A 13005-nucleotide genomic window follows, 5' to 3' on the forward strand; every position below is an offset into this window, starting at 1 on the left:
CACACGGTCATTCCAACAACAGCAACAATAACTTGCATTTATATAGACCCTCTAACGTGGTAAAACGTCCCAAGGCGCTGCACAGGAACGTAATCCAACAAAAATTTGACACCGCGCCACAAAAGGAGATATTAGGGCAGGTGACCAAAAGCTTGGTGAAAGAGGTTGGTTTTAAGGAGTGTCTTAAAGGAGGGGAGAGAGGCGGAGAGGTTTAGGGAGGGAAAATAATCATTGATGTCTACTTGGAACTGAAGGTCCACCGTGATGACCCGGCTTTGTAAAACATGTTGTCTGTCTGTTATGTTTTTAGGTGACATTTTCCTTTGAGGCTGGGAGGCGATGTGCATCTGGAGAAGGCAACTTTGAGTTTGACACCAGGCAGGGGAATGGGATTTTCCAAATCATTGAATCCGCCATCAAAGTGCAGAAGCAAAGCAACGAGGAGGATAACCAGCTACCCAGCAGTTTGGAGAATGAGACGCTTCTAAGTTCGAGGCCTTTACCAATCCGTGCGCATGAGGCGGAAGAGGAGGCAACGCCAAGTGACCTTGATGAAGGGCCGCAGCCAATCAAGGTCAAAGGTGAAATGTCAAATGCCACTCTCCCTTCCCTGAGGGGTTTGTCGCTGGAGTCCACCTGCGATGCCAAGTCGGCCTCCACGATGCCCTGGCGGATGGCGGCAAAGAGCCATCACCAGCCATACCCAGTGACCGGTGGCAAAACGCTGCAGGGTGCCGGGGCCAAAGGAAACCTGCTTCAACTTCTTCCGGAGGTCCAGTCAACCTACTCTGAGGTAAGGGATGTCATTGTGCAGCCCAGCACACGCGGCAATGCAAAACCAACCACCAAAAGTCAAGCTGGGAAGAAATCGCAAGAGAACCAGCCGGCGGCTGAGTCTGAATATGCGATCCCTTTCGACGCCATAGCGAAGACATTGCGCCTTCCTCCTTTAGGCCGACTGGACAACGAAGTTTCTGAAATGACATTTTCTACATTTCTACCTCTGAGCGATGAGGAATTTGCAGACCCTCTTTACGACACCATCGATGAATCTAACTTCCGGAGCAAGGTAAAGCCAGCTTCGTCCAACTGCTCCCCGAAGGACCACATCTACGATGACCCGGAAGGAGTGGCCGCTCCTTCCGTCTACGACAACCCGGAAGAGGTCAAAGGCCACGCGTGGAAGCTTCAGGGCTTGGATTGCGACCCACGGGGCCACGAGTACCCGTACAACCCAAACATGGATGACTATGCGGTGCCCAAAGCAGCCAAACAGCGCATCGGGAAGAAGAAATCGAGAGAGAGGTTGCGCCAAAAGGACAACCTCAACGTGGAAAGCGAATATGACAATGTACTCGTAAAAATCCTGGAGAAAAAGGGGACCAAATAATTTGAGCAAGGGGGTAAGCCAATCCTAAATGATGATTGGAGGTGAGCTGAGGAGACTTAGCACTGACGGACACTCTCGAAGATTTGCCCCTGCAATTTGCCACACGGCCCTGAATGAATCATGAGGGAGAGGGGGGTGGGGAATGAAATTGGGAGGAGGAAACCTGGGACACGAGCCTCTCCTTCTGGGGCAACTCGGCCGTGGAAGCCTGCGAGCGGGTTGCCTGCGAGCCCTCTGGCCGAGGATTAGTACAGTGGGGTGAGGGGAGGGAGGGAGGGGGAGAGAGAAGCAGGTAAAGCCTCTCGGCTCCGACAGCTGGAAGTAAACTGATGATTGTAGCAACAATTATCCTTTCCAGCCAACCTGCTGTCTCAATGCTTCAGCTCATCGTGTTTTACAGGCTTTCATTCCCAATAAAATTGTATTCCATTTTGCTATTCTTTTCTCTCTCTGGGCAAAAAACAATGATTCTGGTCTCGGCGACATGCCCTCATCTTTAGGCAGTTCAAGTGGCTCAGATCCAGTCAGAAACTGGCATTGAGGCTGACTCTGGGACTTGCTCGTCTGTCAAATGGCGCTACTTGTTCAACAAGTTGCACTGCAGATGGAGAGCGTCGGAGTTGTCCCGGGAACCGTCAGGTGTAGCCCTGCTCCCTATAATGCTCTTAATTCTTTGTTCAGGCAGATTTAGTCAACTTCGAAAGAAAGACAGACAGCGCGGGTTTCACAAGCTCAGGACACCCCAAAGCGCTTCACAACCAATGAATTACATTTCTAATGCAACCAATTTGTGCACAGCAAGCTCCCAAATAAAACCAATGTGATAATGACCAGACTGCTTTAGTGACGTTGATTGATGAATAAATATTGGCCAGGAGACCGGGGAGAACGCCCCTGCTTTTCTTTGAATAGTGCCTTGGGATCTTTTACGTCCACCTGAGAGGGCAGATGAGGCCTCGGTTTAACATCTCATCCGAAAGACGGCACCTCTGTCAGTGCAGCGCTCCCTCAGTACTGCCCCTCCGACAGTGCGGTGCTCCCTCAGTACAGCCCCTCTGACAGTGCGGCACTCCCTCAGTACTGCCCCACTGACAGTGCGGCGCTCCCTCAGTACTGCCCCACTGACAGTGCGGTGCTCCCTCAGTACAGCCCCTCTGACAGTGCGGCACTCCCTCAGTACTGCCCCACTGACAGTGCGGCGCTCCCTCAGTACTGCCCCTCCGACAGTGCGGTGCTCCCTCAGTACAGCCCCTCTGACAGTGCGGCACTCCCTCAGTACTGCCCCACTGACAGTGCGGCACTCCCTCAGTACTGCCCCACTGACAGTGCGGCGCTCCCTCAGTACTGCCCCTCTGACAGTGCGGCACTCCCTCAGTACTGCCCCACTGACAGTGCTGCACTCCCTCAGTACTGCCCCTCTGACAGTGCAGTGCTCCCTCAGTACTGCCCCTCCGACAGTGTGGCACTCCCTCAGTACTGCCCCACTGACAGTGCTGCGCTCCCTCAGTACTGCCCCTCTGACAGTGCAGTGCTCCCTTAGTATTGCCCCACCGACAGTGCTGCGCTCCCTCAGTACTGCCCCTCTGACAGTGCGGTGCTCCCTCAGTACTGCCCCCTCCAACAGTGCGGCGCTCCCTCAGTACTGCCCCTCCAACAGTGCGGCGCTCCCTCAGTACTGCCCCTCCAACAGTGTGGCGCTCCCTCAGTACTGCCCCTCCAACAGTGCGGCGCTCCCTCAGTGCTGCCCCTCCGACAGTGCGGCGCTCCCTCAGTACTGCCCCTCCGACAGTGCGGCGCTCCCTCAGTACTGCCCCTCCGACAGTGCGGCGCTCCCTCAGTACTGCCCCTCCGACAGTGCGGCGCTCCCTCAGTACTGCCCCTCCGACAGTGCAGCGCTCCCTCAGTACTGCCCCTCCGACAGTGCGGCGCTCCCTCAGTACTGCCCCTCCGACAGTGCGGCACTCCCTCAGTACTGCCCCTCCGACAGTGCGGCGCTCCCTCAGTACTGCCCCTCCGACAGTGCGGCGCTCCCTCAGTACTGCCCCTCCGACAGTGCGGCGCTCCCTCAGTACTGCCCCTCTGACAGTGCGGTGCTCCCTCAGTACTGCCCCTCCAACAGTGCGGCGCTCCCTCAGTACTAAATGGTTATTGATAAGTAAGACCTTCCACATCCCATCACGTGCCTACCTCCCTAGCCTGTTGTACATGTACCTGATGTGTATAACTACATGTTGAAATATAACTGCTCCCTCTGTTGTTCACTTGTTTCTGTCCTGAAGTTATATCTTCATAACTTAATACAAAGTTGGCAAAATTAAAATAAAGTAGTAAGTTGGAGTAACGGATGTTTTGGCTATGTTTGATTTGTCTCTGTATGTATGTGTAAAATATGTATGCGTGTATGCTACTGGGAACGGTAGCATAGAGGTTAGGTTACTGATGATCGAGAGCGTGAGTTCACCGCGGCAACTGGGGAATTTAAATTCAATTAATTAAATAAATCTGGAATATATATATCAGTAACGGTGATCATGAAACTATCGGATTGTCGTAAAAACCCGTCTGGTTCACTAATGTCCTTTAGGGAAGGAAATCTGCCGCCCTTACCCGGTCTGGCCGATATGTGTCTCCAGACTCACAGCAATGTGGTTCACTCTTAACTGGCCTCTGAAATGGCCGAGCGAGACACTCAGTTGTAACAAAACGCTATGAGAAACAATAATAACAAAACAGGAACGACCACCCAGCATCGACCTCGGCACCGGCTACGGACACGACAACAGCACACCCAGCCCAGTCGACCCTGCAAAGTCCTCCTCACTAACGTCTGGAAGGTTAACATCTTCAGCCAAAATTGGGAGAGCTGTCCCACAGACTAGTCAAGCAACAGCCTGACATAGTCATACTCACAGAATCATACCTTTCCGCCAATGTCCCAAACTCCTCCATCAGCATCCCTGGTATATCCTGTCCCACCGGCAGGACAGACCCACCAGGGGTGGTGGCACAGTGGTATACAGTCTGGAGGGAGTGCCCCTGGGAGTCCTCAACATTGACTCTGGACCACATGAAGTCTCGTGGCTTCAGGTCAAGCATGGGCAAGGAAACCTCCTGCTGATTCCCACCTACCGCCCTCCCTCAGCTGATGAATCAGTACTCCTCCGTTTTGAACACCACTTGGAAGAAGCACTGAGAGTAGCAAGGGCACAGATCTGGGTTGGGGACTTCAATGTCCATCGCCACAAGTGGCTCGGTAGCACCACTACTGACCGAGCTGGCCGAGTCCTGAAGGGCTTAGCTGCCAGTCTGGGCCTGCGGAGGGTGGTGAGAGAGCTAACACGAGGGAAAAACCTACTTGACCTCGTCCTCAATAATTTACCTGTTGCAGATGCATGTGTCTATGACAGCATTAGTAGCAGTGACCACCACAAAACTGGGCATCCATGAGGCGCTGTGGGCCATCAGCAGCAGCAGAATTGTACTCCACCACAATCTGTAACCTCATGGCCCGGCATATCACTCACTCTATCATTACCACCAAGCCAGGGGACCAACCCTGGTTCAATAAGCAGTGTAGAAGGGCATGTCAGGAGCAGCACCAGGCGTACCTAAAAATGAGATGCCAACCTGGGGAAGCTGCAACACAGGACTACAGGCATGCTAAACAGTAGAAGCAGCATGCTAAAGACAGGGCTAAGCGATCCCACAATCAATGGATCAGATCAAAGCTCTGCAGTCCTGCCACATCCAGTTGTGAATGATGGTGGACCATTAAACAACTGACAGGAGGAGGAGGCTCCATGAATATCCCCATCTTCAAAGATGGTGGAGCCCAGCACACGCGTGCAAAAGACAAGGCTGAAGCATTTGCAACCATCTTCAGCCAGAAGTGCCGAGTGGATGATCCATATCGGCCTCCTCCTGAGGTCCCCAGCACCACAGTAGCCAGTCTATAAACTGTCAGCGATCGGCGGGCAAACGACAACAATAATTGAGTGGCCAAATGTTGATTGACTAAGGGATAGATTTTCCTTCAAATCTCACCACGATGGTGCACAAGCCATTGGATTTTCGCGATGCTGATACTTTCTGTCTCCAGTGTGTTTCTCCTCAGTGTGTGGACTCATCGGACTGAGTATCTACTTCAGAACCGCCCGCACCGCTTTCTGGGCGTGCACTGCGCGGCAGGTTGTTGCAGAAGAAATAACTGCTGCTCATTGGAGTATCCCAGGCTCCATCCCAAGAGACAAAGGCTCTTGTAAAACAGATTATCTGGTCATTTATCACATTGCTGCTTGTGGGAGCTTGCTGTGTGCAGATTGGCTGCCGCGTTTCCTACATTACAACAGTGCGCACACTTCAAAAAAAAAAGTACTTCATTTGGGTATAAAGTGCTTTGGGACGTCCGGTGGTTGTGAAAGGCGCGATATAAATGCAAGTCTTCCTTGCTTTTTGTGCCAACCCGCCAGCACTGGGGTTGCCAAATCTGGTTGGTCATATTCCTGAAGGACTCATCGCGAGACCTCTCGCCTCCCACTGCCCCACCCCCCCACGCCATTGGTCGCCCGGCATGTCCATCCCCTCGGCGCCCCGCCTACCCACAACCAATCGGAAAGTGAATAAACGCTTCATCACCCAACTGGATGAATCCTGACCGTCAGTCAAACGGCCTTTATCCCCATCTCCCGTCATTCTATAGGAACATAGGAACAGCAGTAGGCCATCCAGCCCCTCGAGGTCTGGACTCCCCGACAAACTTTGGAGCCATCTGTCCCCGTCAGTGCAGACCCTGGCGGAGAAACATTTAAATCACCTGGCGGTTTCCCGGCTGTGCCCGCTGTGGGGTGGGGTGTGGGTGCGGCGGTTATTGCCAAAGTACCTGTTGTGGTGTAGAGCGTCCTGCGGGCCTGTCAATCAATCATGCTGCAAGGCAAGGAGGCCCTTTAACTCCTAAAGTCCTCTTCCACACCCTGCAGTGTTACCAGAGCTGGACTCGGGGAGTGTGTCGCTATTCCTCACGCCCAGTGTTACCAGAGCTGGACTCGGGGAGTGTGTCGCTATTCCTCACGCCCAGTGTTACCAGAGCTGGACGCGGGGAGTGTGTCGCTATTCCTCACGCCCAGTGTTACCAGAGCTGGAATCGGGGAGTGTGTCGTTATTCCTCACGCCCAGTGTTACCAGAGCTGGACTCGGGGAGTGTGTCGCTATTCCTCACGCCCAGTGTTACCAGAGCTGGACTCGGGGAGTGTGTCGCTATTCCACACGCCCAATGTTACCAGAGCTGGACTCGGGGAGTGTGTCGCTATTCCTCACGCCCAGCGTTACCAGAGCTGGACTCGTGGAGTGTGTCGCTATTCCTCACGCCCAGCGTTACCAGAGCTGGACTCGTGGAGTGTGTCGCTATTCCTCATGCCCAGCGTTACCAGAGCTGGACTCGGGGAGTGTGTCGCTATTCCTCACGCCCAGCGTTACCAGAGCTGGACTCGGGGAGTGTGTCGCTATTCCTCACGCCCAGCGTTACCAGAGCTGGACTCGGGGAGTGTGTCGCTGTTCCTCACGCCCAGCGTTACCAGAGCTGGACTCCTGGAGTGTGTCGCTATTCCTCACGCCCAGCGTTAGCAGAGCTGGACTCGGGGAGTGTGTCGCTATTCCTCACGCCCAGTGTTACCAGAGCTGGACTCGGGGAGTGTGTCGCTATTCCTCACGCCCAGCGTTACCAGAGCTGGGCTCGGGGAGTGTGTCGCTATTCCTCACGCCCAGTGTTACCAGAGCTGGAATCGGGGAGTGTGTCGTTATTCCTCACGCCCAGTGTTACCAGAGCTGGACTCGGGGAGTGTGTCGCTATTCCTCACGCCCAGTGTTACCAGAGCTGGACTCGGGGAGTGTGTCGCTATTCCACACGCCCAGTGTTACCAGAGCTGGACTCGGGGAGTGTGTCGCTATTCCACACGCCCAGCGTTACCAGAGCTGGACTCGGGGAGTGTGTCGCTATTCCTCACGCCCAGCGTTACCAGAGCTGGACTCGTGGAGTGTGTCGCTATTCCTCATGCCCAGCGTTACCAGAGCTGGACTCGGGGAGTGTGTCGCTATTCCTCACACCCAGCGTTACCAGAGCTGGACTCGGGGAGTGTGTCGCTATTCCTCACGCCCAGCGTTACCAGAGCTGGACTCGGGGAGTGTGTCGCTGTTCCTCACGCCCAGCGTTACCAGAGCTGGACTCCTGGAGTGTGTCGCTATTCCTCACGCCCAGCGTTAGCAGAGCTGGACTCGGGGAGTGTGTCGCTATTCCTCACGCCCAGTGTTACCAGAGCTGGACTCGGGGAGTGTGTCGCTATTCCTCACGCCAAGTGTTACCAGAGCTGGACTCGGGAGTGTGTCGCTGTTCCTCACGCCCAGCGTTACCAGAGCTGGACTCGGGGAGTGTGTCGCTATTCCTCACGCCCAGCGTTACCAGAGCTGGACTCGGGGAGTGTGTCGCTATTCCTCACACCCAGCATTACCAGAACTGGACTCGGGGAGTGGGTCGCTATTCCTCACACCCAGTGTTACCAGAGCTGGACTCGGGGAGTGTGTCGCTATTCCTCACACCCAGTGTTACCAGAGCTGGACTCGGGGAGTGTGTCGCTATTCCTCATGCCCAGTGTTACCAGAGCTGGACTCGGGGAGTGTGTCGCTATTCCTCACGCCCAGCATTACCAGAGCTGGACTCGGGGAGTGTGTCGCTATTCCTCACACCCAGTGTTACCAGAGCTGGACTCGGGGAGTGTGTCGCTATTCCACACGCCCAGTGTTACCAGAGCTGGACTCGGGGAGTGCGTCGCTATTCCTCACGCCCAGTGTTACCAGAGCTGGACTCGGGGAGTGTGTCGCTATTCCACACGCCCACTGTTACCAGAGCTGGACTCGGGGAGTGTGTCGCTATTCCTCACGCCCAGTGCTCCCAGAGCTGGACTCGGGGAGTGTGTCGCTATTCCTCACGCCCAGTGTTACCAGAGCTGGACTCGGGGAGTGTGTCGCTATTCCTCACGCCAAGTGTTACCAGAGCTGGACTCGGGGAGTGTGTCGCTATTCCACACGCCCAGTGTTACCAGAGCTGGACTCGGGGAGTGTTTCGCTATTCCACACGCCCAGTGTTACCAGAGCTGGACTTGGGGAGTGTGTCGCTATTCCTCACGCCCAGTGTTACCAGAGCTGGACTCGGGGAGTGTGTCGCTATTCCTCACGCCCAGTGTTACCAGAGCTGGACTCGGGGAGTGTGTCGTTATTCCTCACGCCCAGTGTTACCAGAGCTGGACTCGGGGAGTGTGTCGCTATTCCTCATGCCCAGTGTTACCAGAACTGGACTCAGGGAGTGTGTCGCTATTCCACATGCCCAGTGTTGGCAGAGCTGGACTCGGGGAGTGTGTCGCTATTCCTCACGCCCAGTGTTACCAGAGCTGGACTCGGGGAGTGTGTCGCTATTCCTCACGCCCAGTGTTACCAGAGCTGGACTCGGGGAGTGTGTCGCTATTCCTCATGCCCAGCGTTACCAGAGCTGGACCTGGGGAGTGTGTCGCTATTCCTCACACCCAGCATTACCAGAGCTGGACTCGGGGAGTGTGTCGCTATTCCACACGCCCAGTGTTACCAGAGCTGGACTCGGGGAGTGTGTCGCTATTACTCATGCCCAGTATTACCAGAGCTGGACTCGGGGAGTGTGTCGCTATTCCTCACGCCCAGTGTTACCAGAGCTGGACTCGGGGAGTGTGTCGCTATTCCTCACGCCCAGCGTTACCAGAGCTGGACTCGTGGAGTGTGTCGCTATTCCTCACGCCCAGTGTTACCAGAGCCGGACTCGGGGAGTGTGTCGCTATTCCTCATGCCAAGTGTTACCAGAGCTGGACTCGGGGAGTGTGTCGCTATTCCTCATGCCCAGCGTTACCAGAGCTGGACTCAGGGAGTGTGTCGCTGTTCCTCACGCCCAGTGTTACCAGAGCTGGACTCGGGGAGTGTGTTGCTATTCCTCATGCCCAGTGTTACCAGAGCTGGACTCGGGGAGTGTGTGGCTATTCCTCACGCCCAGTGTTACCAGAGCTGGAATCGGGGAGTGTGTCGTTATTCCTCACGCCCAGTGTTACCAGAGCTGGACTCGGGGAGTGTGTGGCTATTCCTCACGCCCAGTGTTACCAGAGCTGGACTCGGGGAGTGTGTCGCTATTCCACACGCCCAGCGTTACCAGAGCTGGACTCGGGGAGTGTGTCGCTATTCCTCACGCCCAGCGTTACCAGAGCTGGATTCATGGAGTGTGTCGCTATTCCTCACGCCCAGCGTTACCAGAGCTGGACTCGTGGAGTGTGTCGCTATTCCTCACGCCCAGCGTTACCAGAGTTGGACTCGTGGAGTGTGTCGCTATTCCTCATGCCCAGCGTTACCAGAGCTGGACTCGGGGAGTGCGTCGCTACTCCTCACGCCCAGCGTTACCAGAGCTGGACTCGGGGAGTGTGTCGCTGTTCCTCACGCCCAGCGTTACCAGAGCTGGACTCCTGGAGTGTGTCGCTATTCCTCACGCCCAGCGTTAGCAGAGCTGGACTCGGGGAGTGTGTCGCTATTCCTCACGCCCAGTGTTACCAGAGCTGGACTCGGGGAGTGTGTCGCTATTCCTCACGCCAAGTGTTACCAGAGCTGGACTCGGGGAGTGTGTCGCTGTTCCTCACGCCGAGCGTTACCAGAGCTGGACTCGGGGAGTGTGTCGCTATTCCTCACGCCCAGTATTACCAGAACTGGACTCGGGGAGTGGGTCGCTATTCCTCACACCCAGTGTTACCAGAGCTGGACTCGGGGAGTGTGTCGCTATTCCTCACACCCAGTGTTACCAGAGCTGGACTCGGGGAGTGTGTCGCTATTCCTCACGCCCAGTGTTACCAGAGCTGGACTCGGGGAGTGTGTCGCTATTCCTCACGCCCAGTGTTACCAGAGCTGGACTCGGGGAGTGTGTCGCTGTTCCTCACGCCGAGCGTTACCAGAGCTGGACTCGGGGAGTGTGTCGCTATTCCTCACGCCCAGTATTTCCAGAACTGGACTCGGGGAGTGTGTCGCTATTCCACACGCCCAATGTTACCAGAGCTGGACTCGGGGAGTGTGTCGCTATTCCTCACGCCCAGCGTTACCAGAGCTGGACTCGTGGAGTGTGTCTCTATTCCTCACGCCCAGCGTTACCAGAGCTGGACTCGTGGAGTGTGTCGCTATTCCTCATGCCCAGCGTTACCAGAGCTGGACTCGGGGAGTGTGTCGCTATTCCTCACGCCCAGCGTTACCAGAGCTGGACTCGGGGAGTGTGTCGCTATTCCTCACGCCCAGCGTTACCAGAGCTGGACTCGGGGAGTGTGTCGCTGTTCCTCACGCCCAGCGTTACCAGAGCTGGACTCCTGGAGTGTGTCGCTATTCCTCACGCCCAGCGTTAGCAGAGCTGGACTCGGGGAGTGTGTCGCTATTCCTCACGCCCAGTGTTACCAGAGCTGGACTCGGGGAGTGTGTGGCTATTCCTCACGCCCAGCGTTACCAGAGCTGGGCTCGGGGAGTGTGTCGCTATTCCTCACGCCCAGTGTTACCAGAGCTGGAATCGGGGAGTGTGTCGTTATTCCTCACGCCCAGTGTTACCAGAGCTGGACTCGGGGAGTGTGTCGCTATTCCTCACGCCCAGTGTTACCAGAGCTGGACTCGGGGAGTGTGTCGCTATTCCACACGCCCAGTGTTACCAGAGCTGGACTCGGGGAGTGTGTCGCTATTCCACACGCCCAGCGTTACCAGAGCTGGACTCGGGGAGTGTGTCGCTATTCCTCACGCCCAGCGTTACCAGAGCTGGACTCGTGGAGTGTGTCGCTATTCCTCATGCCCAGCGTTACCAGAGCTGGACTCGGGGAGTGTGTCGCTATTCCTCACACCCAGCGTTACCAGAGCTGGACTCGGGGAGTGTGTCGCTATTCCTCACGCCCAGCGTTACCAGAGCTGGACTCGGGGAGTGTGTCGCTGTTCCTCACGCCCAGCGTTACCAGAGCTGGACTCCTGGAGTGTGTCGCTATTCCTCACGCCCAGCGTTAGCAGAGCTGGACTCGGGGAGTGTGTCGCTATTCCTCACGCCCAGTGTTACCAGAGCTGGACTCGGGGAGTGTGTCGCTATTCCTCACGCCAAGTGTTACCAGAGCTGGACTCGGGAGTGTGTCGCTGTTCCTCACGCCCAGCGTTACCAGAGCTGGACTCGGGGAGTGTGTCGCTATTCCTCACGCCCAGCGTTACCAGAGCTGGACTCGGGGAGTGTGTCGCTATTCCTCACACCCAGCATTACCAGAACTGGACTCGGGGAGTGGGTCGCTATTCCTCACACCCAGTGTTACCAGAGCTGGACTCGGGGAGTGTGTCGCTATTCCTCACACCCAGTGTTACCAGAGCTGGACTCGGGGAGTGTGTCGCTATTCCTCATGCCCAGTGTTACCAGAGCTGGACTCGGGGAGTGTGTCGCTATTCCTCACGCCCAGCATTACCAGAGCTGGACTCGGGGAGTGTGTCGCTATTCCTCACACCCAGTGTTACCAGAGCTGGACTCGGGGAGTGTGTCGCTATTCCACACGCCCAGTGTTACCAGAGCTGGACTCGGGGAGTGCGTCGCTATTCCTCACGCCCAGTGTTACCAGAGCTGGACTCGGGGAGTGTGTCGCTATTCCACACGCCCACTGTTACCAGAGCTGGACTCGGGGAGTGTGTCGCTATTCCTCACGCCCAGTGCTCCCAGAGCTGGACTCGGGGAGTGTGTCGCTATTCCTCACGCCCAGTGTTACCAGAGCTGGACTCGGGGAGTGTGTCGCTATTCCTCACGCCAAGTGTTACCAGAGCTGGACTCGGGGAGTGTGTCGCTATTCCACACGCCCAGTGTTACCAGAGCTGGACTCGGGGAGTGTTTCGCTATTCCACACGCCCAGTGTTACCAGAGCTGGACTTGGGGAGTGTGTCGCTATTCCTCACGCCCAGTGTTACCAGAGCTGGACTCGGGGAGTGTGTCGCTATTCCTCACGCCCAGTGTTACCAGAGCTGGACTCGGGGAGTGTGTCGTTATTCCTCACGCCCAGTGTTACCAGAGCTGGACTCGGGGAGTGTGTCGCTATTCCTCATGCCCAGTGTTACCAGAACTGGACTCAGGGAGTGTGTCGCTATTCCACATGCCCAGTGTTGGCAGAGCTGGACTCGGGGAGTGTGTCGCTATTCCTCACGCCCAGTGTTACCAGAGCTGGACTCGGGGAGTGTGTCGCTATTCCTCACGCCCAGTGTTACCAGAGCTGGACTCGGGGAGTGTGTCGCTATTCCTCATGCCCAGCGTTACCAGAGCTGGACCTGGGGAGTGTGTCGCTATTCCTCACACCCAGCATTACCAGAGCTGGACTCGGGGAGTGTGTCGCTATTCCACACGCCCAGTGTTACCAGAGCTGGACTCGGGGAGTGTGTCGCTATTACTCATGCCCAGTATTACCAGAGCTGGACTCGGGGAGTGTGTCGCTATTCCTCACGCCCAGTGTTACCAGAGCTGGACTCGGGGAGTGTGTCGCTATTCCTCACGCCCAGCGTTACCAGAGCTGGACTCGTGGAGT

The 13005-nt window shown here is 56.1% G+C and overlaps 1 protein-coding gene across 1 annotated transcript in view; it reads left to right on the forward strand.

The window, feature by feature from the left end:
* The window catches only part of LOC147097863 (docking protein 2-like), an 88308-nt gene extending 86486 nt beyond the window's left edge, over positions 1 to 1822 (forward strand). The window contains exon 5 of the mRNA XM_085970897.1: positions 311 to 1822. Within this exon, the coding sequence (XP_085827023.1) occupies positions 311 to 1390 (1080 nt within the window). The 3' untranslated portion in view covers positions 1391 to 1822. The remainder of the gene's footprint in view (positions 1 to 310) is intronic.
* The last annotated feature ends 11183 nt before the right edge of the window (positions 1823 to 13005 follow it).

The sequence above is a fragment of the Somniosus microcephalus genome, chromosome 30 (genome assembly GCF_052327205.1).
Source record: "Somniosus microcephalus isolate GS21.2 chromosome 30, FLI_Smic_1.0, whole genome shotgun sequence".
Taxonomy (NCBI): Eukaryota; Metazoa; Chordata; class Chondrichthyes; order Squaliformes; family Somniosidae; genus Somniosus; species Somniosus microcephalus.